Below are 25,602 nucleotides of genomic sequence, written 5' to 3'. Positions count from 1 at the left end.
GTTCAAAGCTCTCTCTGAGTGAGCTGAGAGTGCGGTTTCCATGCCAAAGCCTGATGTAATGGGCAATTGGGCAACTCAGATTAGGAAGCCTGGGACACTGCTTTGGTGTTGTGAACAGCTGGGGCAGGCAGAGCCACCTCAATTAACAGGGAGCAAGAGGAGAGAGAGAAAACAAGCCAAAGAGACAAGGGAGAGCTCTGTGCTTATCCCTCCTGAAGTACCCAAAATAATGTAGCTCTTATTTTACTTTCAAACCAGCATAACACAAAACAGCAACTCTTCAGCTCAGGTGCTGATCTTAGCTTCCAAGCTTGAAGTAAGTGTGGAGATGCTTTAATTTCTGCTGGTGAGGCTAATAACCCCATGGTGACCTCCCAAGTCCAAAATGAGCTTCAGGAAGAGAATATTCGGTGAATGGAGGATCCAAAGATTCCATAAGCACTTTGTCCCTGGATATCTCCCCCTCCTTTGTTCATAAGGCACCTGCTCCTCATAAATGAGAATTAGGTCTCTCATATCTGCTCCTCCAGTGCTGTAGCCGTCAACAGAAAACAAGGAATTTCCCCGTACCTAACCTACTCTTCCCGGATGATCTTTTCCTAGAAGAGAATATCCTCTTATCCCACACTGAGTCACGTCCCTGTTTATCCTGCTGTGCCTTCTGCACCTCTCAAGTCTGGATGGGATCAATACTGTTCTGCATGTTCCAGTGGCTGCCTGTACCCACTCACCCATCTCAACTTCCCATGCCTGTTCAACCCATAGACGTGAAGATGTAGACCCGTAGATGTAGACCTGTAGATGTAGACCCGTAGATGTGAAGGTTCTATTCATGGCTTGTTCAGCTGTCAAATTGCTGCTGTAAATTTCTTCTCTTCTCACCTCCAGGTTGCTAATTGATCCTGCAGGGAGACTTTCCTCACCTTCTTTTCTGCTTCTGCTATGGACACTTCTGTTTTCAGCCTCCCCACGCCAACAGTGTCAGAGGAGGGGAATGCCTCTGATAGCTGGGCAGGCTTCATCAGCCCCAACAGCTCCACCACCACCACCAGCCCTGGTGTGGTTGTCAGCGGTGTCCTCATCCCCGTGGTTTACCTCATCGTCTGTGTGGTGGGGCTAATTGGAAATTCTCTGGTCATTTACGTGGTTTTGCGACACTCTGTGAGTGAATCAGTGACCAATGTCTACATCTTGAACCTGGCCCTAGCTGATGAACTCTTCATGCTGGGTCTGCCATTTCTGGCAGCACAAAATGCCCTATCCTACTGGCCATTTGGGTCCTTCATGTGCCGCTTGGTGATGGCCGTGGATGCCATCAACCAGTTCACCAGCATCTTCTGCCTGACAGTGATGAGTGTTGATCGCTACCTGGCTGTGGTCCATCCTGGGAAGTCCTCCAAATGGCGAACAGCACGAGTGGCCAAGGCTGTGAGTGCCACTGTGTGGATGCTGTCGTCCATAGTGGTGCTGCCCGTGGTGGTCTTCTCAGATGTTCCTTTAGGTATGAGCACATGCCACATCCAATGGCCAGAACCTGCCTCAGTTTGGCGAGCTGGATTCATCATTTACACTGCCACTTTGGGCTTCTTCGGGCCACTGCTGGTGATTTGTCTCTGCTATCTTCTCATCGTTGTGAAGGTCCGTTCTTCCGGCAGAAGGGTGAGGGCTCTGTCCTCTAAACATAAGCTTTCAGAGCGCAGGGTGACTCGCATGGTGGTGACTGTTGTGGCTGTCTTCGTCCTCTGCTGGCTCCCCTTCTACGTCCTCAACATAATCAATGTTGTTTGTCCACTGCCAGAGGAGCCGTCCCTCTTCGGTGTCTATTTCCTCGTGGTGGTGCTGCCGTATGCCAATAGCTGTGCCAACCCTATCATCTATGGCTTCCTCTCCTACCGCTTCAAGCAAGGCTTCCGAAGGGCCATCTTCAGGCAGTCCCGCCGTGTCCAGAGCCAGGAAGTGCCAGAATGTCCCCAGAAAAGTCTGATGATGAAGGAGAAGAAAAGGAGATCAGCAAGATCACCCAGAATGGCAATGACAGACAGGAGCACCCTCTAAGCAGCAGGGCAGGAGAAAGCAATGAGCAAAAACACTCCCTGAGGAGCCTGTGGGCTGTGAGAAGAGCAGCAAGCTGCATGTCAGCTATTTATGATGGAAGGGATGGTGCAGGGGAAAGAGACTGGGACATGGGATCCCTCTGTGCTATCCTATCTCAGAGACAATGTGAGAAGTTGATACAAGGCAATATTACAGATTATGCTTCAAGATGAAGAGGGCTCCATGAGCTTGTGGAAAAAAATCCAAAGCACTGTACTTGGCTTTGGAAGGGACACTTAAGTTTTGTGTGGCAAGAAGTAAAGGAAGGGCTGAATCTAGGGAGAGCAGAACAGGATATGGGAACAGGCAGTATGGAGAGAGCAAGGTCTGTCCTATGCTGCATGATTCACCTTTGATCACCCACCTATGAAGAGCATCAGCTACTATGTGACTGGCACTTCAAGGGAATGCTCAAAAAGGTATAAGTGATGTGTGCCTCTGAAGGTCTAGAACAGGCATCCCAGTGTCTTGGTTGTCTTCCTGTGGACATGAGAAGTGGTTTATCCTGGAGGAAGAACAAGAAGGACAAATCTCTGCAGCTAAGACCCACCAGCAGCCTGTTGCATGAATGGCTGACACCTTTTTAGCTCTTCAAAAAGTCTTAGGGACAACTTACCCCCTCACTGGTCCTGGCTGGAGACCACTCGATAATGAGAATTACACAGCAGTGCAAATGGGACATTTCTTTCCCAAACTCTACAAACTTCAAGCTTTTCTGGTGACTGCACCCTGATAGAAGACGTAACGAGTAGAAAATAAGCCAGTGAGGCATGGGTTAGAGGCATGTTTCTTATAAACTGAACTGCCTTTTCTCTTTTTCTCTCCCTCAGCCTGGCTGTAAATAAACAAAATGCCTTTGGACTTAAAAGCCAACTGAGCAGAACAATTCTGTGTGTTTAGGAGAAGAGATGCTATAGATTTGGCTCTCCCGAGAATACACAATCTCTCTGATCTCTGTATAAAGGAATGTTTGGCTGGTACAGGAGATCAAAGTATGTATCAGCAGAGAATGGGGGCAGGAAGGAGAGGAGGCCAGAGGGATCTCCAATGTGTGTTGGAGGAGTCTGGGAAATACTAGCAGCTGATTGTTCTTGTGGGAAACTGTGGAGTGTTTGGCTCTGGATGGAGAGGAAATGATGTGCCTGCAAATGTTTGAAAGTGGTTGTATGTAAAAATTTGATCAGTGGACTGTATGTGTGTGAGAATGGCTGAACAGGGTCAAGGACTGAGGAGTCAGCATTGGAGGGGAATGCATAGGGGTTTGGCACTGTGGGATGGATACAGATATGTACAGATAAAGATTTGTGTGTGCATAAGTGCAAAAAATGCAGGTGAGGAAGAATGTTTATGCAACTGTGGGATGTTTAAGTGTAGGCATGCAAGTATATACAGCAGTGAGTGTGCATGTAACAAGTTGTGTCAGAGTGCGAGAGGGTGTGTGCTGCTGTGAGTGTTGGATGAGTGTGCATCAGTTGTTGGAAGGAAGCTGTAAGTGAGCCTGTGGAACAGCAGCAATGCACAAGGGTGGGTGGGATGAAGGTCTTTCTGATCACTTTGGCTTCATTCCTACAGGCTCTGTGTGTCCTCACACCTCGAGCTTCTCCATGAATGCTGTTGCTAAGCTACAGCCACCAAGAAGATTCTCATACCAGAGCCCCTGGTAGTATATGGGCACTTTCATCCACAGACAATTTAAAGTTCCCTTAGCTATGGAGATATAGACTCCAGGTAGGGTCAATGACAAGAGCTGGCTGAGTGATAAAGAGATGTCTCACAGGACACTTGAAAGAAGGCATGTGGTGTGAAGGATGGCATGGGGGAAGTGTGCTAGGACAGGAGGCTCAGCCTCACTAGCCAAAGCTGAACTCCCAGTAACAGTACCAACCTTTTGCTTAGCTCCTCTTATAAAACACACTTACTCCCCTGAACAATAGCAGTCATATGCTGAGGAGTGTAGGCGCAACTCATGGAGAAAAGAAAATGATTGGTAGCTAGTTTCTATCTTCTGCTACCTTTTCATATCCCCCCCTCCTTCCATACATGCACCAGCTCCCCACTCTGTAGGCTGTAGTGAGGCTGTAGTGAGGCTGTAGTGAGAAAAGCAGCCAAACTATTCATGGCTGTGGGATTCACAATCTGTTGCACTAAAAAGGCTCTTTTTTTTTTTTTTTTTTTTTTTTCCTTGGGAAGCTCCCACAGCACCCAATGGAGCACAGTGAAAAAATCTTAGCAGAATGAAGATGAACTGCTGAAGCCCCTGCCTGCCTAAAGGGTTAAAATGAGTAGAAAAGGAAAAAGATATGGCTACCAAGTAGCCAGATGTGTGGACAGCGCAGCTCTTTAAATGGCAGCCTGTCCTGTGCTTCTTGCATCAATGAGTAGAGAAAAGTGAATGTGGAGCACAGCCAGCACAGCAATCCCTGTAGAACAGAGGAAAAATGATATCAACTGTGGTGATGGCTGATAGCCAGGGACTGAAAAAGGCATGGGATAAAGAATGGGGACCTTGCTGCAATCATAGAATCATTAAGGCTGGAAAAGATCTCTAAGATTACCTGGTCCAACCTCCAGCCCATCCCCACCATGCCCATTGACCACGTCCCTCAGTGCCACATCCACACGGTTCTGGAACATCTTCAGGGATGGTGACTGCACCACCTCCCTGGGCAGCCTGTGCCACTGCAGCATCCCTCTTTCTGAGAAGAAATTTTTCCTAATATCCAACCTGAAAGCATCTGAGAGGAGTGAGAGGAGGCATAGTAAGCCACTGCTTTCCCTACCAAATTGAGCTGAGGCTTCACTTCACACGCCTTTGTAATTCCATCTGCTTCAAGTCACCATTCGAGAAACTCCACCAACTGGTTGACTTCTTAAAATACCTACATCTCTGAAGAGCCCAAGCACTGCAATGCCAGCACTGAGCGGGTATGCCAAAGAGACATCATCAAAGAGACACCAAATGTGAGCCCAGTAAGAAGGCATCGCTGCAGGGGATTCAGCTGTGGAAAGCAACTCTGGGGTTTTAGTTTAAATAGGAGTTTAAAGAAAAAGGTTCACAAGTATCATAAGGGCAGGGAAGGACTGGAACAGGTTGTCCAGAGAGGTGGTGGATGCCCTGCCCATGGAGACATCCAAGGTCAGGCTAGAGGGGCTCTGAGCACCCTAACCTACCTGCAGGTGTCCCTGTTCATTGCAGGGGAGTTGGATTAAATAGCCTTTATGGGTCCCTTCCAACTCAATTGATTCCATGGTTGTATTTTTCTGTTTTTGTTTTCTTCTCGCTATGCCACATCCTGCAGTTCAGTGACAAATTGAGGAGGGGGGGGGGAATAATGAGATAAACCAAGAATAAAACTGGAGGAGGGGGGAAAAAAAGTATTTTTGCCTACAGTTCATGATGATAAAACAAACGTTACACAATTCTGCAAAGTATTCTCATCGATTAAAGGCTGTTGGGAATGATGAAGGTTACCCCTCTGCCTCCCACCACCAGCCTCTCAGCTCAGCTCCTCCTCCCTCCTGGTGAATTCTCAGCTTTCTCTGTGACAACAGTGCTAATCCAGTTACCCTTCTGATCCTCCTAAGGACAGCGAGATTGTTTCTGGGCACCCCAGGGGCCACAGGGACTGTGCGCAGTGAAATGATGGCCGAGTTCAGGAGGATTTGTTCCAGTCAGATGTGGAAATGGATTTTTCTATTCTGGGTGCAGAGGCACGGAGATAAGGGCTCCAACAAGCACTGTGCCGCACGAAGGTTTTTATTCTCATCACGTAGAGATTGGAGCTGCAGGACTAGAAAGGGCCGCAGTGATTTCAGCAGTGTTGTGCAATGCCTCTCCCAGCAAATGTTTGATCACAGAGAAGGGTGTACGAGCTGCAGGGAGCCCACCCTGCTGAGAGCTCATGTGTACACGTCAGAGAGCAGATACTGAGAGGCATATGCATGCGATGTGTTTGCGTGCATGCAAACGAGTATTTACGTGGCTGCACGTGTGGGTATGTGTGAATGCGTGCATATATATTCACGTCTGTGGGTGCTTTAATCCATGCATTATCTGTGAGTGTATGAGACAAAATTTGGATGAATGCATGCCCAAGCACAATTTTGCAATCCTAACTAAGGCACAGGGCAGCTTTGGACCCATTAACAGAAAAGGCAGGGTGCTAAGGGGAAGAAGTCCTGCAGCAAGGCAAGGGGGTGAGTTTCCAGTTTGTTACCAGTGCAGCCCACACTTTAATGTAATTGGAAGCTGTTGTTAGGGAGCCAGTGTATTTATAATCAGCAGGGTAATGCAGTGGCTCAGCTCAGCTCAGGCAAGCACAGTAGTGTCCACTTTCTGCTTCAGCTGCTACACAGGACTCTGGAACAAGGGAGTGTGGAGAGGGGTCAGGAAGCAGTTAACCAGTTGTTATAGGGGAAATAGGGGAGCCAGGGAGATCAAGAAATGGAAATACCTGTGAAAAGAAGACGCTTCTGCATCTCTTGAGGATGCAACAGAGAACCAAAATGCTTTATCTGCTCGAACGAGTGGAAAATATGCAAATATTTGCTCATGAAAACTTGGTGTGCTTTGCCTTCCCAAGCATAAAATATGCAAACGTCACGCAGCACACAGCCAGCTCACTCAGATCTCTCACTCAGTGTGTCATGCACAAACACACACACTGGGATGTCAGCGCAGCCAGCTGTGGCATGTCCCTCTCTAACATGACAAAAGAGGACATGCAGGGATGAAATATATATGCCTTGACTCATGTGTAGTGTGTGCACAACACAGACATTTCATCTGTGCCCTTTCATGGCTCTTCCAGCTGGCCGAGGAGAGCCCAGCACCCAGCCCTGCTGCCACTCACTGGGATGTTATCCCCAGCCACTTTCCGTGTGTCTTTTGGGGACACACAGTCCTGGGTCCCCAAGCTGAGCCCCCCAGAGATCTGTTACTGAAAAAGCATGGTGCTTTGCTGCATTGCTGTTTTAAGAAGCCTGTGCCCTTGCCCTCTGCCTGGAGGCTGAAGTAATCACAGAATCACAGAATGGTAGGGTTGGAAGGAACCTCTGGAGATCGTCTGCCCAGGGAGTTGGTGGAGTTCCCTGGAGGTGTTCCAGAACCATGTGGATGTGGCACTGAGGGACATTGTCAGTGGGCATGGTGGGCATGGGCTGACAGGTTGGCTAGGTGATCATAAAGGTCTTTTCCAGCCTTAATGGTTCTGTGATTCTATGATCTAATCCAATCCCCCTGCTAAAGCAGGTTCCCTACAGCAGGTTACCCAGGAAAACGTCCAGGCAGGTCCTGAATATCTCCAGAGAAGCAGACTCCCACCATTAGATATTTATAAGCATTGATATGACTCCCTCTCAGCTTCGTCTTCCCACGGCTCTCAGCCTTTCCCAGGCCCTGCATCATCTTGGTGGCCCTCCACTGGGCTCTCTCTAGAAGTTCCCTGTCTTTCTTCATGTGGGGAGCCCAGAACTGGACACAATACTCCAGATTTGGCCTCAGCAAGGCAGAGAAGCAGGAGAGGACCCCCTTCATTTATGCTCTTTCTAAATGTACCCCACGATAGAATTGGCTTTCTTGGCCATAAGGGAACACTGTTGACTCACAGTCTTGTGATGGACCAAATTACCAGAGAACATGGCAGGACTCTGCTGACCAGGTTTAGGACCAGTACAGGACATAGCCACTAAGCAATGGTGGAAACAGCTTCAGACCCCTGGCATCAGGCTGGTTCCATACCCATCTTAGGCAGGAGGGCTCCTAAGGAGGAATGACAGAAGAAAACAAGTTGCAAGGTGAACAGCTCTCCTAGCTGCTCCTCAGCCACGTGGCATTTAAACAACACACACACACAAAAAAAAAAAAAAAAAAAAAAAGACAGTGCAGCAGCTTTGGCAGGCCTTGATGTCTGTGTGAGGAAGCCCAGGCCGCCACGCTGACAGAGCAGCCCCAGCAGGAATCGCTGCTGGCAGAAGTGCCCTCACACGCTGCGGCTGCCTGCGTAAGGCCAAGGAACGTGTCATTGCTTTCTGAGCCAGGCCCTGCTTGAGCAGCAGCTATGAGTGAAATGCAGCCACGCAGATAGCTTCTAGCAAGCCTGCACATCCTCAGCCGTCCCTGCCAAAGGGTTTCACGCAGAGGCAGTGCTCCTGGTGAGCAGGGATTGGCTGATGCACAAGCCCGCAGGCTGGGCAAGGTTTGTTTTCCCATCCCGCTCTGCAGTTAGGCCTGCGATGATCAGTGATCCAGAGAACACAGAGGGCATGCTGGTGTTGTGGGGTGAGTCTGGAGCGCCCCAAAGCACTGCAGCATGGAAACTCACTGTTACCTCTGTTACTAGTGATAGGACAAGGGGGAATAGTTTTAAAGCAAGACAGGGGAGGTTTAGGTTAGATTTTAGGAGGAAGTTTTTCACACAGAGGGTGGAGACGCACTGGAACAGGTTGCCCAAGGAGGCTGTGGATGCCCCATCCCTGGAGGTATTCAAGGCCAGGCTGGATGTGGCTCTGGGCAGCCTGGTCTGCTGGTTGGTGACCCTGCACATAGCAGGGGGTTGAAACTAGATGATCATTGTGGTCCTTTTCAACCCAGGCCGTTCCATGATTCTATGATTATCCTTCTGTACTGCAAGTTTCTCCTCCCCATCTGCAGGCATCCCACCTCTGTCTGTGCCTCACTCTCCACTTCTGGAAAATGAGACGGATAATGGAGGAAGAGTCAGCACAATGTTTCTTTCTGGGATCAATACGAGGGCCACCACCGGAGTTGAGCAGTGATGGAGAGGAGCTGAGCACAGAGCCACGCTGCTCACTGGTCCCGTGCTCTTGGAGCATGTGCTCTCCCTTCCTAAGGGCAGCAGAGGCAGTAGCCAGGAGCAGGAACTTTGCTTCCAGAAAGGATCAGCTGTTTTGCTGAGCAAAGCGTGAGGCGGGTGAAAGGAAGGAGGGAGGGAGCGCGAGCCAAGCCTGACACGGGGCAGCGTGGGGGGGAGGCACTCACCAAGGCCTCCGAGGCAGGATGGAAAGGACTATAATTACATAAGAGCACTTGGCGAGCATCTGGCTGGAGTCAGCTGGGCCCCGCCAGCTCTCCCTCCCTCCCTCCTTCCATCCTTCCCTCCCTCGCTCCCTTCCTCCCTGCACTGCTAACCAGGAGCAGCTGAGGATACACCAAACCCAACGCGGGACTCCTCTGCGGAGGGGCACGGAGGTAAGAGCTGTTCTGCTTCCCCTTCCTGCTTGTGCTGCTCTAGGGGAGCAGGGGAAGAGAGGTGGGGAAGGGGAAAACTGCCCTTCTCCAGGGGAAGCAGCCTAGGAGAATAGAAGGGGCTGCTCCTCTGCCTCTTGATGCTGACAATGCCTTTTCTCCAGAGGGTTGACAAATGGAAGAGATGCACGGTAGTGTTTGTGGGTAGATGTGTGCATGGGCAGCAGGGCAGGGGGTCCATGCGCAGGAGGAGCTGAGCTGTACACAGGGGGTGGGAAGGGGAGTAAACAGCAAGGAGCTTCCTTCCTTCAGTGCTTGTGGCAGATAGGGTTAATAGGATGTGGGGAGTGGCTGAGGGAGGGCCAGGCTTACCCCCTGCCCCGTCCTTTGTGGAGAAGGTTGCAGGAGAAGGCAGGAAATGCAGGAGGAGGAAGCAGCTGCTTTTGAGCAAGGGTTGCTGTTGTCCAATCTGGCCAGAGCTTCCCTGGGCTGCCTCCAAGGCAGTGTGTGAGGAGAGAGCTGGAGGACAGCTGAGCACACACACATGGTGCCTGCAGGTTGGGCTACACTCAGCAGTGTGCCTGGCATGTGGACAGAGGAGAGTGCTCTCAAAACCCATACACTGGAGCACTTGGCCACACAAGTCAGAACCTCTTGGAAAAGTGTCTGCACCAGCGAAACAGTGGTGGTGCAGCCCACTGCTTTCAGAGAGAAGTGCAATATCGCCCCGACAAAGGTGTTTTTATTGGCATTAACTGCTGCCTAGTAGGGTGATACTACCAGAGCAAGTCTTGGAATCAGAATTGTTTGAGTTCTAAGGGATCTTTAAAGGTCATCTAGTCCAATTCCCCTGCAATGAATAGGAACACCCACAGCTTCATCAGGGTGTTCAGAACCCCTCCAGCCTGACCTCGGATGTCTTCAAGGATGGGACATCCATCACCTCTCTGGCCAACCTGTCCCAGTGCTTCACTACCCCTTACTGTAAACAACTTCTTCCTTACACACAATCTAAATTTTCCCTCTTTTAGTACAAAACCATTTCCCCTTGTCTTTGTTTGCTGGCTCCTTGAGTGTCTCAGTTCAGTTTTGGAAAGACAGTAGGTACAAAGCCCTGCTCGCAAACAAGAACATGGCAGGGGCCTTTCCAACAGGGTGCTCAGGTAGGAACTAGATGATCTTTAAGGTCCCTTCCAACCCAAGCCATTCTATAATTCTGTGATTCTCCATAAGGAACATTTGCTAGTTTGAGAGCAAATCAATGTGCAGATGGAGAGGTGGGAGGGAAATGGGGGCAAACACCTTCCTTCTGCCTGCTCTGTTGGAAAGGTAGAGATAAGGCAGAGATGAGGCAGGGAGCTGCAAAAAGGGGGAGTGTCATTTCCAAGTCAGGCAGGCGGGGAAATCTGAGAGAGAGGGGAGTGACTCCGTCCTGGGTCCTGGGAGCTCATGAACAGGGCAGTGAGTGCCGTGGGGCTCCTCTGGTCATGGATGGACGACATCAAACATGGATGTGTTTGCTCTGTGCTCATTAAGTTGCAGGCTGACAGACAGCCCAAGAGTATCTCCAGCCCTCCCAGCCCCCTCCTTCCCATCCCCCCAGTTCACAGCACATATTTTCCCAGACTTTTCCGTTTGCTCCTCCAATGGTGCTGGGGTCCTGCCAAGCGCCAGCCACTCTCTGGGAAGCGAGGGCCTCCCATTCCCAAACCGCATAACTGGGAGAAGTAAAACAAAACCAAAAACAAATATCCAAGAACACGTAGACACGCACAAAACCCTTTTCCCTGCAGAAATGTGGGAGTTTTCTCTAGATTCCCTTGGCAAATGTACAGTGCTGACTTGCCACTTTGGGCCCCTGCAGAAAGGATTACTGCCCATCCTTCCTCCTGCCACATATATGCACTCTTATAGGGTATAAAATCTTAAATCCACCTTTGCCACAGCATAGGAACCCTAAAGTCTTCCTCCCTCCAAACTCCCAGTGCAGCCACACAGCTCTCACCCAAAGGGCACAAGGAGATCACTTGGCACCAGGCTGGGGCAGAGACCACTACCATGATTTGCTGCAGAGCCTCAGCTTTGGCAAGCAGCAACAGAGCTGAGCTTGGCGCCGGCACACCCCTGCCACGCAAACCTCTCTGCCCAGGATGTGACCTTTCTGTGACACGTGCTCAAGTGCGAGACTTGGGGCTCTGCCTGGGGAAGGATGACCAGAGAGGAAAAAAGACAGTGCCTCTCCCAGTTGGCAAATGAGCCTGCTAGAAAAAGCATGACTGGGGTGAGAAACTGCAGTGATGCGCAGAGGAACCATGCAGAAGAGAATGAAAGATGAAGTTTGGGAGAAAGCGTGGGCTGTCAGGTAAAGGGCTGAGGAGGGCTAACATAGAGGTTTGGCAGACAGGGAAGAATCCTGCACCATCGCAACCCAAGATGCTTGGTGTGAGATGCTCCCCTTCTGCCTTACCCACCCTTTTCAGAGAGTACAATCCATTCCAGAAGACAAAAGGCAGGGGAGGAAAAAAAGGGAAACGAACCACCTAGGAAAGGGTTAAGAGGCACTGCTACCCAAGTCAGTCTGCAGTGTGCCCAAAGCCAGGGAGGGAAAAGAAGGGGGAGGAGAGGGGAGGGAGCAGGTCCAATCCCAGACCATGCACCCTGCCAGCACTCAAAAGCCACTGCCAAGCGCAGGCTCTTAAAGCCATGGGTCCCGAGGCTGGCTTTACAGGCAGAGGGCAGCCAGCAAGCAGGGGGGCTGGAGAGCACAGCAGGAAGGCTTCGGCACCCAGGGTGAGCTGCACTGGGGTGTGGGCAGAAGCAGGGTGGGCAGCAGCTGAGTGGGGAGTGTCTGAGCACGCTTGCATGTCTGTCTTTTGCATACACACTTGTCTGAAAGCTGCCTGCTCTGCTCTGCTTGCTCTCTCTCTCTCCAGTGCAGCAACTCTACTCCAGACCTTTTGCAAGAGTCAGTCATCCCTTCAGGTGAGGTGCTGGGGTTTTGCTCTCCTCCTGTGACAGAAGGGAAGCGAGGAGCTGAGACGCTACTGAGCACTGGGACAGGAATTGGAAGATCTCTGGAAAACGCTTCCCAGAGAGGTGGTGGATGCCCTGTCCCTGTAGGCATTCAAGGTCAGTCTGGAGAGACTCTGAGCACCTTTATCTGCCTGTGGGTGTCCCTATTCATTGCAGGGGAGTTGGATCAGATGACTTTTAAGGGTTCCTTCCAACTCAAATAATTCTATGATTCTGTGGTGGGGGGCCAAGGAACACAGTGGGATGAGATATGGTGTTAGAGAAAAGAGTCTGGAGTGAAGTCTCTCTGCAGGGAGACATGGGTCTGACTCCTGCTGGGATATTGAGTTAACTTTGTGAATAGCTGACAGCTACTGACTGGAGGTCTGGACAAGTTTTTCACAGCTGTCCTCACAGATTCAGCATCCTCTTGGAGTGTGTTTTTGCTGAAGGAGCTGTGTGGTTTTCTGCACCTTCTTTCTCTATCCCAGCCTGGCAGCTTTGAGTGGCTCCAGTGGTTTGCCAGCTGGGATGACTGGCTCCAGTGGTTTGCCTTAGTGACAGGCTTTGAGGCTCAAGCCTTCCATCAGGGCTAGCAGCCAATCTCTGTTGGTCTAGGCTGAAGGGTGTGGGACATCCTCCTGGGGCCATGTGCTTGCTACACAGATTACAGCCTTGAGTCTCCAGAGACACTAAGCATGTATCTCCCTCACAGGACAGTGCCATTCTGTCCCATCACTGGCTCCAGCCGCCAAGATTTATTGTTTCTTGGTGATATCTGCTCTATCCCCCATGTCCTTTCCTTCTTATGCTTAACTCTGGCACTTTTTCATATCTTCCCAGGTCACCATGGACATAATTTACCTACGCACACCCCTGGCCTTCCTCCTTCTTCCTCTTGTTGTGCTTGGGGCACCCACTGATGAACTCCAGCTCACAGAACCTGCCCCTGGTGCTTGCAGGCGCTGCTGTGACCCACCAGACTCTTCTGCAGATGCCCCACCACCGACTTCAAGCCACCACCATCTGCCCTACCCAATGCCAGAGATCCGTCCCTATATCAATATCACTATACTGAAGGGTGAGTGCTCATCTTGGCCCCAAAGTGCCAAGACCAGTTAACCTAGCACACATGGGGAAACAAAGCTTAAATCTGGGAGGCTAGAAATTCTGCTGGAGGCTGCTCTGACCTTCACTTTCTCTATACACAAAAAGGGAGTTCTGGTGCTCTTCTCGATGTTTTTATGTCTGCCAAAACCTGTGACAAGCAACACACCAACACCACTTTGGAAGGAGGAACACTTTACCAACAGGGTAAAGCTGCAGTATTAATTACAGAGGATGCCCAAATTATATTGATATTGTCAAAGTACCAGCCCTCTAACCTACACTGCATCACTCATAAAGTTCAGCTTGGATCTTTTCCCACTGACCGGTTAAGTTTGGACACTGTCTCTTCAACCTCATTCCTTGTTCCTCTCTAGTCATATTCTCCTACATATACTAGCACTTCTCCACAGTCATCTTGTATGCAGTCATCTTGTATGCCCAAACCAGTGACAGCAGCATCATGAGCCAGATGCTGCAGAGCCAGAGCCTCATGCTAGATCTTCAGGAAAATGATGAGGTCTGGGTGAGGCTCTACAAGCGGGAGCAGGAGAATGCCATTTATAGTGATGATGTTGATGTGTACATCACCTTCAGCAGGTATCTGGTCAAGCCAAGCCTTGACTAATTGTCTCTCCTCCCTTCCAAAGCCTCTCTGGCCTTCTTCCTCTCTCTCTCTCTTCTCTTTTTATTGCCCATAACCACTTTTCCAGCCTGTAGCAAGAGCAGTATGTGGAAAACTGGGTCCTGGAAGATGTTTGTAGGAGGGCAGAGACTGCGGTGCGGGTAGGAGAGTGTGGAGGATGAAGAAGAGGCCAAGAGCAGTACTTTGCACTGTTGTTCTCCGTCTTGCTCTGGAGTCTCCTAGAAGTAGACCCTAGTGCTTTCAGCAAAGCCATACCAGGCAATGAACAAAAGGTTAGAAAGAAAAAAGACCCCAGTCACATCCATAGCTCTGTTGGCTCCTTTTCCATAAAGCTCAATATTGTGAGCATCAAAGAGTGTTCCTTCTTCTGTGATTCCTCAGTCCTTTAGCAATCCTCTGTCTCCTCACTGGGTTTTCTCACCACTTCTTACATCTCTCCCTCTGATATCACACAGGGATTGTGTTCTCTGCTTCATCTTGTAGGAGAGAAAGGAGATCGAGGAGAGCCTGGGATGCCAGGGAAGTGGGGCAAAGAAGGGCCACGTGGAGAGCGGGGTGCCCAGGGCCAGAAAGGGAGCAAAGGACAGATGGGCACAGCAGGTGATCCCTGCAAGCACCAGTATGCTGCATTCTCTGTTGGCCGCAGGAAAGCACTGCACAGCAGCGAGGGCTTCCAGGTCTTGATCTTTGACACCGTCTTTGTCAACCTCTACAGTCACTTTGACATGTTCAATGGCAAGTTCTACTGCTCTGTAGCTGGCCTTTACTATTTCAGCCTCAACGTCCACACCTGGAACTTCAAGGAGACCTACATGCACATCATGCGCAACGAAGAAGAGACAGTCATCTTGTACGCCCAGCCAAGTGACCGCAGCATCATGCAGAGCCAGAGCCTCATGCTGGATCTTCAGGAAAATGATGAGATCTGGGTGAGGCTTTACAAGCGGGAGCGAGAGAATGCCATTTACAGTGATGATGTTGATGTGTACATCACCTTCAGCGGGTATCTGGTCAAGCCAAGCCTTGACTAACTGTCTCTTCTCTCTTCCAAAGCCTCTCTGGCCTTCTTCCTCTCTCTCTCTCTCTCTTTTATTGCCCGTAACCACTGCAAATCTCTTAGAAATGGGCCTGTGAAGTCTCAGGCATTGAGTGTGAAACTTGCTGCTCTTACTTCCACCTCACGCTCTCTAGCAGCCAGGCCTATAGCTGTGCATTTACAGCATGACACTATCATCTCTCATACCTCACCTCATGACCTAGCTTAAGTGATTGGCTTGTTCTAAATCCATGAGCAGGATGTGGCTGGCTTGTAGGGTCCTAAAGTGGGAGGAAAACTAAGATGTTGTTCCTGGAGATGTGTCCTTCCTTGAGATTTCCTACACAAAGGACTCCCATAGAAAGGTCTGGAAATTCCTTGTTGCCCAGGTGCATGCTGGCTTCTTTCTGTCCCTGCAACGTGGCCCTAATGCCAGCACTCACACCTGTAGCTTTGAGAGTGGACTGGGGTCTACTGGCCTTCTTTAGAACAGAGGAAGAGGTAGGAGTGGTGGGAGATGATACTGTCTTTCCAAAAAAAGGTCTGTTGGCCTTTCTGTTACATCATTGGCTTTCCATAAACACCATTGTGATGTCTATGGATCCTGTGGTCCTTCCCCAAGCTGGCTGTAAAATTGTGGCATAGGGGGACAGTCCTCCACTGTGCCAGCTCTAGCTCTTCTGGGAGGTACCAGGCTGGACATTCAGCCAAATAATTCAGAGATATCTGCTGTTGAATGAGTAGAACCCACCACTCTGTTCCCATTAAACCACAAGCACAGGACGAGAGACAACCCTACAAACCATTCTCCTAAGCCTGCTGGGGTGCCACTTGGTCTCGGTTCCCCAGCTGTGGGAAGCCAGCCCAGTCCAGAAAGGGCTTTCCCTTTCCCAAGTGCATTTTGGTGAACTCGATTCTGCTCACTTCTGTGACAGAGATGCACCTTGGTACCAATGGCATGGCCCTGGCTCCTGCATGCTATTATGTCATTCTTCCTGAAGGTGGTTCTCTCACATTGGTGTTGAGAGACTGCTGTTTCACAACATGAGCTCTAGGGAGCTGTAGGTTGCAAGGCCAATTGCAGTTAAACCACAGTTTCCAGCCCTGGATGAGTTGGCATCTCTTTGCTCGTGTGATGGAAAAAAACTAGAGGCAAAACAGCGGTGTGAAAGGAAGCAAGACTTAAGCAACTCGACCCATATTAAAAGCATGTGTTGTGTGCCTTTTTCTGGCAATCTCATTAGAGCAACTGAGTAAAACGTATGACTAAAACAAATCCTTGCTCTCCTTGTCAGGTCAGAGATGTTGCAGTGGGAAACGATGCCAGTGGTAGGATATTAGGGTACCATTTATACTGGCTTCACACTGGCCTCATTCACATCCCTCTGGAGATGTGAGGCTGACTCAGCACTTTGGGAAAATCACTTCCATGCGTTGTGATGCTGTCACAAACAGCAGAGCCAAGAGTTGTCTCTTTTTTGAGTCTCAGGACAAGCAGGAAAAACTGTATTTCTCTGCTGCCCATCATTGATAATGAAGTCTTCTGACTTATGTTTCCGCAGTCTCATGGTTAGCCATGTCTATAGTACTGGGACTATGAGAGAGCTCCATTGGAGATACAAATCAAATTATTATATTAGGACTTGATCAGGTACACTCAGCCCAGGACGGCAAAGGTGCAGGAACACAGGTTAACTATTGAAAATGCTTGAGAGAATTGCAGGACATTTTCTCTCTTGCCCTGCTTACTTACCCTCCCTGTTCTCCTAAGGAAGCTGTGCAGACTGGAATGAATTTCAGGCACTTTCTGGCCCCTGATCCTCTTCGCCGTTGTCACTAATGCAAGGTGTATAAAAAAAAGGTTTCGCCGAGGTGAAGCTTTTCCAGGGAACCACATGATGACAAGATCATGGGAATGGAAGGAAACTGGGCTTCTTCCTCTCCCTTAGTAGGAGAAGTGTATGGAACTGCTCAGAGACAGGATTACAGGCAGTAGAAAGGAAGAAGTGATGCTCAGGTCTGAATCCCTTTCTGTCTTCCTAAGCCACAAGCTGCAAACCCAGGTATTGTGTATTTACAGTGTGTAGTGCCCCATGTCTTCCTGAAGAGAAGCAAGCACTGAATAACACTGAATATCTCCAAAAACAAGCTTCTATTTTCCTCCTTTTCTGATTGTTTGTTTTTTTAATTCCAGTGGTAGATCTCATGTGTTACTCAAGAGCATCCAGATGGTGCTTGATGCATGTGGTAGAGGAAGACAGGTGGGCCAAAGGATATGTTTAACAGGCTTCTTGGTGCTAAACAAGATGGCAATCCCTTGGTGCTAAATAAGTTTTCAGTTTTGGTTGCTTTCTGGAAGGTATAATAGGCTGAGTTGTAAAGTACTGTGGAATTAATGGTGCTTTATGTTACAGAAACAAACTCTGAGAACCTTTGTGTGTGTATATATATATATAAAATTTCATTGATATTAAACTTTTTTTCCTTGGTTGTTTTGCACTTAGATCTGTTTTTTTCTTCCCTGTCTACCCATTCTACCTCCAATTATAGCCAAACAGTGCAATAAAAAAGATATTGTTCTGAGAGAAACAGGTACAAAGTCTAATTCAGCTGTGAAACTTCCTTAGGAAATCCTTGGCAATCCCTTTCTGTTTCCTTAAAGATAGTTGCTTTCACAGACACTTCCAGTTATGACAGCTCTCTTCTCTCTCCTGGGATAGCTTTAAGCAAATTCAGGGAAGAATGCTTTGAAAATAACCCAAGAAAAGGATTAGAAAAGAATTAGGATTAATCTTCAAGCACTTAACTAATTCTACTGAGAAAGGCTGGACCAAGGCTGGACTTTTCCAGAGGGGATCGGCTTCTTTGTCTTGTTTCAATTTTGGTACATCCTTCCATCAGGCATATAGTAAGCATGATAAGAGTGTGTTTTCTCTGTGGTGTTTGTTTTCTCTGCCAAGAGGTAAAAGCCAGGATGTGCAGGCAATGGGGACATTAAACTTTTGACTAGACATCTGTACGTTTAACAGTGAGGCTCCAGATTCAGTCTGGACACCTATTTTGGAAGACCTGAGCGTAACACAAAGATTCAGATCAGAGGTGACAAGTGACAACTGCACATAAGCTTGGGAAAACGTTGAAATTGAGGGTTAGCGGGTGGGAAGATTTGGAGTCTTGAATGGAAGATCTAGGAGGGATAGAGTCCCAGGGAGGGAGATGACTCTTATAGGAGGTCTCAGTACAGGTAGAAGAGGTAAAATAGTCCTTGGGGTTTGAACTGGTTGGACAAACACTCCTGATTAGGTAGAGAAATAGGCAAGAAAACAAGAGCAGATGCCCATATAGGAGCTTCTGTTTTGAGATTCATTCATCTTCAAATAGCTTCTGCTGTGGTTTGACATGTACCAGATGCTCCATTTGGCAAGGGGTGGAAAACATAACTATATGACTTACAGGTCTCTTTGGTCCTGTGTCAGGCCTTGAGTTTGGGCTGTGTGTATGCTAGTGAACGTGACACTTTGTCAGACCCGAGACAGACTTTTTTTCATCGTTTCTTATTTACTTCTGAGAAATGTATCCTCAGGAAATGCCAGGGTTGTGCTTGTGCGTGCTCCTGGCCCCTTGAGGTAAGATGCTGGTAGATTGGAGGTGCTTCTGTCGCACTTGAAAATACGTGGATCAAGGGAGGAGGGGAAATGTGCAGTCAAACCTTTTAGAAAAGCTTTCTGCGATTCAGTCCTTCAGCCTGTTCACTTGGAGAGAAGAATGCTGTCTGAACAATCTGTTCAGCTCAGTTCTTCAAAGCTATGATAGGTGCACCACTGGCAGAGTCTGAGGCCCATGCCACCCATCATACCATGGTTTGACTGACATAGGTGAGACTCAGCTCAAGCAATCTGGACCCTGCAGTACTGTAGGGAGAACAGTTCTAAAGTTGGAGACATCTCTGTATCAGTGGATACAGCCATGCCCTGAAGGCCACGAGACCTCCAGTCGTGCCATTCACCTCCAGTGCTGTGTTCTCCGTGCAGGGTAGCTGCTTTGCAACATGTGAGCCATGTGATGGCCAGCACCTCTCTCTTAGGTGAAGCAAGAAGCATGTTATGGGGTGGGAACCTCTCTTCTCCCCTGAAGGAGAGAATTCCAAGCCCTGTTGCAAAGAGCTCCATTGCTTTGTTTCTTGTTTCTGCAAAGTATAGAATTGAATTGTACAATCACAGAATGGCTTGGTTTGGAGGGAACCTTTAAAGATCGTGTAGTTCCAACTCTCGTGCCATGGGCACAGGCATCTTCCCAGATGACGTTTGATCAAGTTTCTAAACTTCCCAACCCACCTGTTCCCTTGGGAAGGAGCATCTATGACTTCTCTGGGCAACCTGTCCCGCTATCTAACCACACTCATATTAAAAAATCTCTTCTGTATGTCAGGCTTGAGATGTGAGCCCATGAAAATCTTATGAAGGTATCTTCCACGAAGTTGGCCCTTTAAACTGGTTTCCTGTGGGTTTGTGGTCTTGAAGGTATGAAGGGGGAGGATAGAGGAGAGAGGAGGTAAAGGGCAGGAGATGGTTCTGTCACGGAGAGAGGAAGTGCATGTCAGAGCCAGCTCAGGAGAATGCAATCATTTCTTGTTCTGTGGTAACTGTGGGAAAAGGTAAGAGAGGACCAGGGCAAGAAAAGGGGAATGAAAGGCCAAAAGGGTGGAATAGAGTTAGTACTTGAGTGGGAGGCCCAGAAGGAGTCCATCAGCTCAGCAGCAGGAGCCCACATGGACACAAGTGTGAGTGCTTGCACCCCAAGCACCATGGGAGAGTCATGGGGAAAGTCTCAAGCATCTCCTTGAGCCTCAGCTTAGCTTCCAGCCGCAGCGCAGGATCTGCCGCATACTGGGGATTTCTGTACCACTTTGGAGGCTCTCTAACATAGCTCCAGCCTGCTCTCATTCCCAAACCAGCTTCATTTACACCTCAGTCTTGTGGGCGAGTTTTCCGCAATGGTTAAACGGGCGTTCGCTGGGCCAAGCAAGGCTTCAGAGGCCATCTCAGAGCTGTGCTCTGTTGTCACACCCACACATGTGTACACACACACATACCAACCCCATATGGACATCTCTTGCCTTCCTGCCAACGGAAACCATTGCCCTTTGCAAGCCCAGCTCACTTTGAAGATGCTATCAGAAGGTGGGTAGAGAGGGGCTGAGGAACCAGGCTCTTCTGTACAAGTACCGCTCCCATTGATGCATGTCTCCTCCACTCCCACAAGACTCTGCAATCTCTCTCTTCAGTTATACATACCACTGTGAGGAACAGGCAGAAGGTCCCACTCAAAGGCTTCTGACCATTTCTTAACCCACAGACCAGTTCAACCTCTTGAGTTTGTGTCACCCAATTCACAAATGACCAGGGAACTATTGCAGAATCTCATGCCTTTTTGTATGCGTTTTCACAGCGGCTAAGATGGGAGGGAGCAGGATGGAGAGCAGATAGGTCCAAAAATTTAAGGGGCAGTGGGCTGCCCAACTGCATGCAAGGCTGGAAACCCAGCACTGGATGAGCGGTGTTGGCTTTTGATTCATGCTAACCTACTTGCAGCCATGCCTACAAGAAGCAAGGCTTGTCTGCATCAACCTCAAAGCTGTTAATATGCCTCAACGACCACAGAACCCAGAAAACATAAGCAGCAACTTACCTCTGAGGAGTGAGAATGGTCTAAACCTCACAGGTTGCCACTGAGGACTGTTGCAATTCTTCAAAGAAGCCAGGGGTGGGAAATACCCATCAAAATAGAAGGAGGGCAGCAGGTCTCTTGCCTCGCTGAAGCTCATCACACAGGCACAATTTTCACTAACCTGGTTCCCTGCTCTAAAGCTCTGAACACACTCTGGGTGTTTCACAGAATAATGTCCTAGGGCAAGACTTGGGCCAAGCACCTTCAAAGGATGGGGTCTCTCTGTTCTTCTGCCCTTTTCCAGCCTTCTTTACACATGGTCCAACGTGGTGATGTGAGGGAAAAGAGAATCATTGAGTCATAAAATCATTAAGTTTGGAAAGACCACTAAGATCATCTTGTGCAACTGTCAGCCCATCCCTACCATGCCCACTAGCCACGTGCCTCAGTGCCGCATCCACATGGTTTTTGAAAGGAGCAAAGGAATCTTTGGGTGTAGCTATAAAAATGGGTAAACGTTTCATGGGATGCCTGAGGCTCACTACCTGAGGCTCACACATGCTTTTGTTGGCTCATGGCACCCTCCCATTCACTTCCCACCCTGACACACACACACTTTTTTTTCCATGTGTCCTTGATTCTTCTTGTGAAGCAGTGGAATGGAGCAGATCACTAGAAAGGATGGAAGCCCAGCCCTGCCTGTGCAGCCACAGGTAGTAACAAGCATATCTTTTGGGTTATGGACCCACACACCACTCCACACATGGTCCGAAACACTCCCCAAATCCTCTCCACATGCTGACTCCCGCTTCTTTTCATTTGGGGTTAGAACTAAATGACCTGCTCTGAAAGTCCCTTCCAACCGAAGCCATTCTATGATTCTGTGATCTACTCTGTTGGTGGCATTGTTTGAGTTTCTAGAATACTTATGTAGACTTTTGCAATTGCACCACATTTTCAAGGTTATTCCCCCCCCCTTTTTTTTTTTTATATTTCCATTTGTTCATGTACTTCAGTCTGAAGCACTCCCCTGACCCCAGGACAGCTTGCTTCTCCTCCCCCATCTGTAATGCTGCCAACAGGGGCAGAACCACTGTGCTTACATTGCACCGCAGCGACTGCGGTGTGCTGGGTCAGTGGTGGGATGGGCGATGTGAACTCGAAGGAAATGAAGAGATGATCACTGCAGTGCCCTCTTTTTGCTTTAGAGTGGTTTTTTTTTTTCCACTTTCCTCCCCCTCTCTAAGCTCCTGTGCCTGCTTTAATCACCATTGCGGAGCGCTGTGCAGAGAGATGGCTGAGTACAAAGTGCAGGGGAAGCAGTGGGAGGGTCAGGTGAGGACTGAGAAGGGCTAGAGGAAAAGGTCAGTGACGCAAACCCAGCGCAATGGTTCTCCTTCAGCTGAGCTGCTCTGCCTTTTGTCCGCGGTGCGCTATTTCTTCTTGCCAACAATTCACACATCTGGGGACCACAGCTCCTTCCACCACCCACGCTCTTCCTCCCCCCTCATGGGGGCTGAGGCAAGGGAGGGGGAAGGAGGAGAGCTGCTGCATGGGGCTGCCAGCATCGTTTCCAAGACGGAAGGGGAATAAAAGCCTCAGAGCAGTCCTTCTCCACAGCCAGCTTCCCTCCAGGCACTGAGAACCTGCTTCTTGCAAAGAAAGAAAGGGGGGTACTTGCTGATGGTTGGTCAGATAACTACATTGGCACTCCTGTCCTTGAAACATAGAAGCTATGGTGCACATTTCCTTTAGAATTCAGGTCTCACCTGTGGCTGAGGGATGGGATCCTGGTGACTGTGGACACATGCTGTCCTTGGGCTGTTTCCAGGGTAAGCATTCGAGTGGAGCCAAGCACTCGATCCCCTCTGTGTTTCTCCTGTTGGCTGCAGCTGTGTACGTGCATTTGTCGGTGTGACTGTGTGCACAGGTGCAGGTAATGGGCATTCCCCTCAAGGCCTTTTCCCCAGCCTGTTCCCAGCCATGCAGCACAGCACCCTACCCAAAGCAGCCCTCCCAGCCCAGTGCTGGCTGCAACAGCCGTCACTGCTCTTTTGAGCCGAAGTGAGCAGGAGAGTGAAACTATTAACTGCTTCAGTGTTCTGTGTACTTTTCTGCTTCTTTTGCATGACGTGTTGGAACAAAGTTCTAAAGAGCCTTTCCCTTGTGTCCGTGCATACCATTCTCAGCAACCAGAATTGGAGGGAAGAGGCATCCTGCTCTTATCCTCCTCTCAAGGAACCAATTTCCATTTTCTCTGAGATCTTCACATCCCATTTACAAATACAGGCACAAATATAGTCAATGGGGTAACAAATTCTTGGACTAGATGACCCTTGTAGTCTTTTCAACCTTAATGATTCTATAATTCTGTGATTCTACAATACTATCTCACATGCAAAACCTTCAGGCTTCTCAGAGGCCACAGAGGGGAAAAAATAGCAATTTTCACATTGCTTCTTTTTTTTTTTTTTTTTTTCCCTCCAAGTGATGATCTTGAAACGTTCACCAAGATTAGGTCAGTTGTCTCAGCATCAAGAAGAAAGCATCAACTTTTTACATGGTGTGATAGTGGTAGGACAAGGGGTAATTGCTTTGAACTAAAAGAAGGGAGATTTAGGTTAGGTGTTAGGAAGAAATTCTCTACTCAGAGGGCAGTGAGGCACTGGCACAGCTGCCCAGAGAATCTGTGGTGCCCCATCCCTGGAGGCTCAAGGCCAGGTTGGATGGGGCCTTGGGCAGCCTGAGCTGGTGGGGGTAGCCCTGCCCATGGCAAAGAGTTGGAACGGGACAGTCTTCGTGGGCTCTCCCAACCCAAGCCATTCTATGATTCCGTGAAGACCGTTCTAAGCCAGCATCCCCAGCTAGAAAATAATAGATTCTTAGTTCACCTTGTGAACTAAGTGTCACCTTAGTGTCACCTTGTCTTGTCAAGCTGCAGAGGTGCTCTGCTAGAGATGGTTTACTTCAGCCTCTCTGGGAGGAAAAGTCTGGATAAGCATGGCATCAAACTTATTTGAAAATAAAATAAACAATATAATTAATCCCCTTCTAATCACTTTGAAAGAGAGAGATGAAGAAAACAGAAATTCCATAGAGAAGGAAGGGAAATGAGAGGAAGCCCTGCTTATCTGAGCACCTGAGAGTTTATTCCCAGGAATCTCCTTGCAGCATCATATATTGCCCTCAAGCAATTTTGAATGTAAAATAAATCTCTGAATTTTTCTCAATTTATTATGTCTGGAAGCCATTATTTCTTCCTATTAGGCTTGCACACAAAGCCTTCCAACTTTAAATAGAGAGAGATGTAACACCTTGACAAGCTACAAAACAAAACAGGGCTTTGCATTTCCAAGCCTGTTCAACTAACAAGGTAATAATCTACCTCAAGACCAATAGCAGTCTCTGGTGCTGGATAGTAAATTGGCCAATGGAACACTTGCTAATTGTGCTTAGGTACAGATTTGGTATAACTCTGGTCTCTAAATCCAGCATTACGCACCTCTAGATCATATAACTTCAGCAGATATCCTGGATATCCTTCAGTACAGGTCTATAAGCAAGTTCACAAGGTGCTTCAGCCTTGCATCTTCAGCTTTTAATGCCAGGATGACTTTCAGGAACTATAAGTATATAGTGTCGCTTCAGACCTGGTCAACGAACACCTGTTTGTCGTGCAGGATCTAGCCTCTGTCCTGAGAATCTCAGTTCTTGAAGAAGTTGGGAAACATCCTTCAGACCCCTTTTTATGCTAAGGAAACAGAGATAGGATGTGAGAGCTGTATAAATATGTCAGGAGTCCCATAAGTATGTCACCTTCCTTCCGCTTCACACTGATAAGCTTTCCATCGCAGGTGTCCCAGGCTAAGAACATCCACAGATGTAGATACTACAGTTTAGCAGCCATTTGTCACATTGCCTCAAACACATGCTCTCCTCCCCACAGTATGTCCATGCGCTCAAAGAAGGGCATAGGTACTGGCATTCTTTCAGGTCACTGAGCCCACGGATGTTCTGTAGAATCACAGAATCACAGAAGGTTGGAAAAGACCTCTAAGATCATCTAGTCTAGCCATTCACCTACTTCCAATATTGACCACTAAACCATGTCCCCAAGAGCCATGAGACAGAGCATCTCATGACTGCTCCATGTTCATGTTCATGCAGATGAGTTTATGACCAACCAGGCTAAGAGTGAAACTGCTTGAAAGTAGTATGCTTCCCCTCCCATTCTCGTTTCTCTTCTCTGGGCCTGTGACCATCACCAGCAGGGAGGGAAAGTGAACACTTCCTCCCACCTACAGCCTCAGACTTGCTGCACGTGAAAGCATCTGCAAATAACTCAGCTTTCTACTACTTTTATCCATGTTCTTCCACAGCCTGCAGGACTAGAGAATTTCTGTTCTTGAACACTGTGTTCAATTTCACTTTCACTTATTTCACTTTCTGTATCTGATGTCTTCTGCTATTATCAGGCAGATCTATTGGGTTGCTCTCTGTGGGACAAAAGCTGGACAAAAGTACGTGATCGCAGAACTTAAATTCCATCATTTAAGTGCTACTCCTCTTAAACACGGTTATGTCAATTAACCTGGGGGCAGTGTCTAGTCTGTAACAAAAGTGTCACTAGGGATGTTAGACTGGGGGAACGAAACCAGTTTGACGCTTTAATGCCACACCAAGGTTGCCATTTTGGTACAAAGCAGAGCCTCTTGCATCCTGGTAATGTTAACAAATTTGATAAAAAGATCACTGGTACAATAAACAATGGCTCCCTGCAGAGCCATTTTAACAGATGTTTATCGGAGTAGAACCAAAGTTTAAGGGGAAGAT

The 25,602-nt window shown here is 48.6% G+C and overlaps 2 protein-coding genes across 2 annotated transcripts; both read left to right on the top strand.

Moving 5' to 3' along the window:
* Positions 1 to 904: 904 nt before the first annotated feature.
* Positions 905 to 2,149, top strand: SSTR3 (somatostatin receptor 3; the record flags this gene model as incomplete). Its single annotated transcript, XM_079549801.1, is given in 3 exon segments — positions 905 to 1,966; positions 1,969 to 2,085; positions 2,088 to 2,149. Coding segments are annotated over 3 exon segments (1,203 nt in total). The 5' UTR covers positions 905 to 942.
* Positions 2,150 to 13,162: 11,013 nt separating this feature from the next.
* On the top strand, positions 13,163 to 15,097 carry C1QTNF6 (C1q and TNF related 6; the record flags this gene model as incomplete). Its single annotated transcript, XM_079548894.1, has 2 exons — positions 13,163 to 13,394; positions 14,550 to 15,097. 2 exons carry the CDS (start codon positions 13,163 to 13,165, stop codon positions 15,095 to 15,097), a joined length of 780 nt encoding a protein of 259 aa, XP_079405020.1.
* Between the last annotated feature and the right edge of the window lie 10,505 nt (positions 15,098 to 25,602).

Source organism: Tetrao urogallus (assembly GCF_951394365.1).
Source record: "Tetrao urogallus genome assembly, chromosome: 1".
Classification (NCBI taxonomy): Eukaryota; Metazoa; Chordata; class Aves; order Galliformes; family Phasianidae; genus Tetrao; species Tetrao urogallus.
Note: the sequence above shows the minus strand (reverse complement) of the source record. Positions and strands in the feature narration are given on the sequence as shown.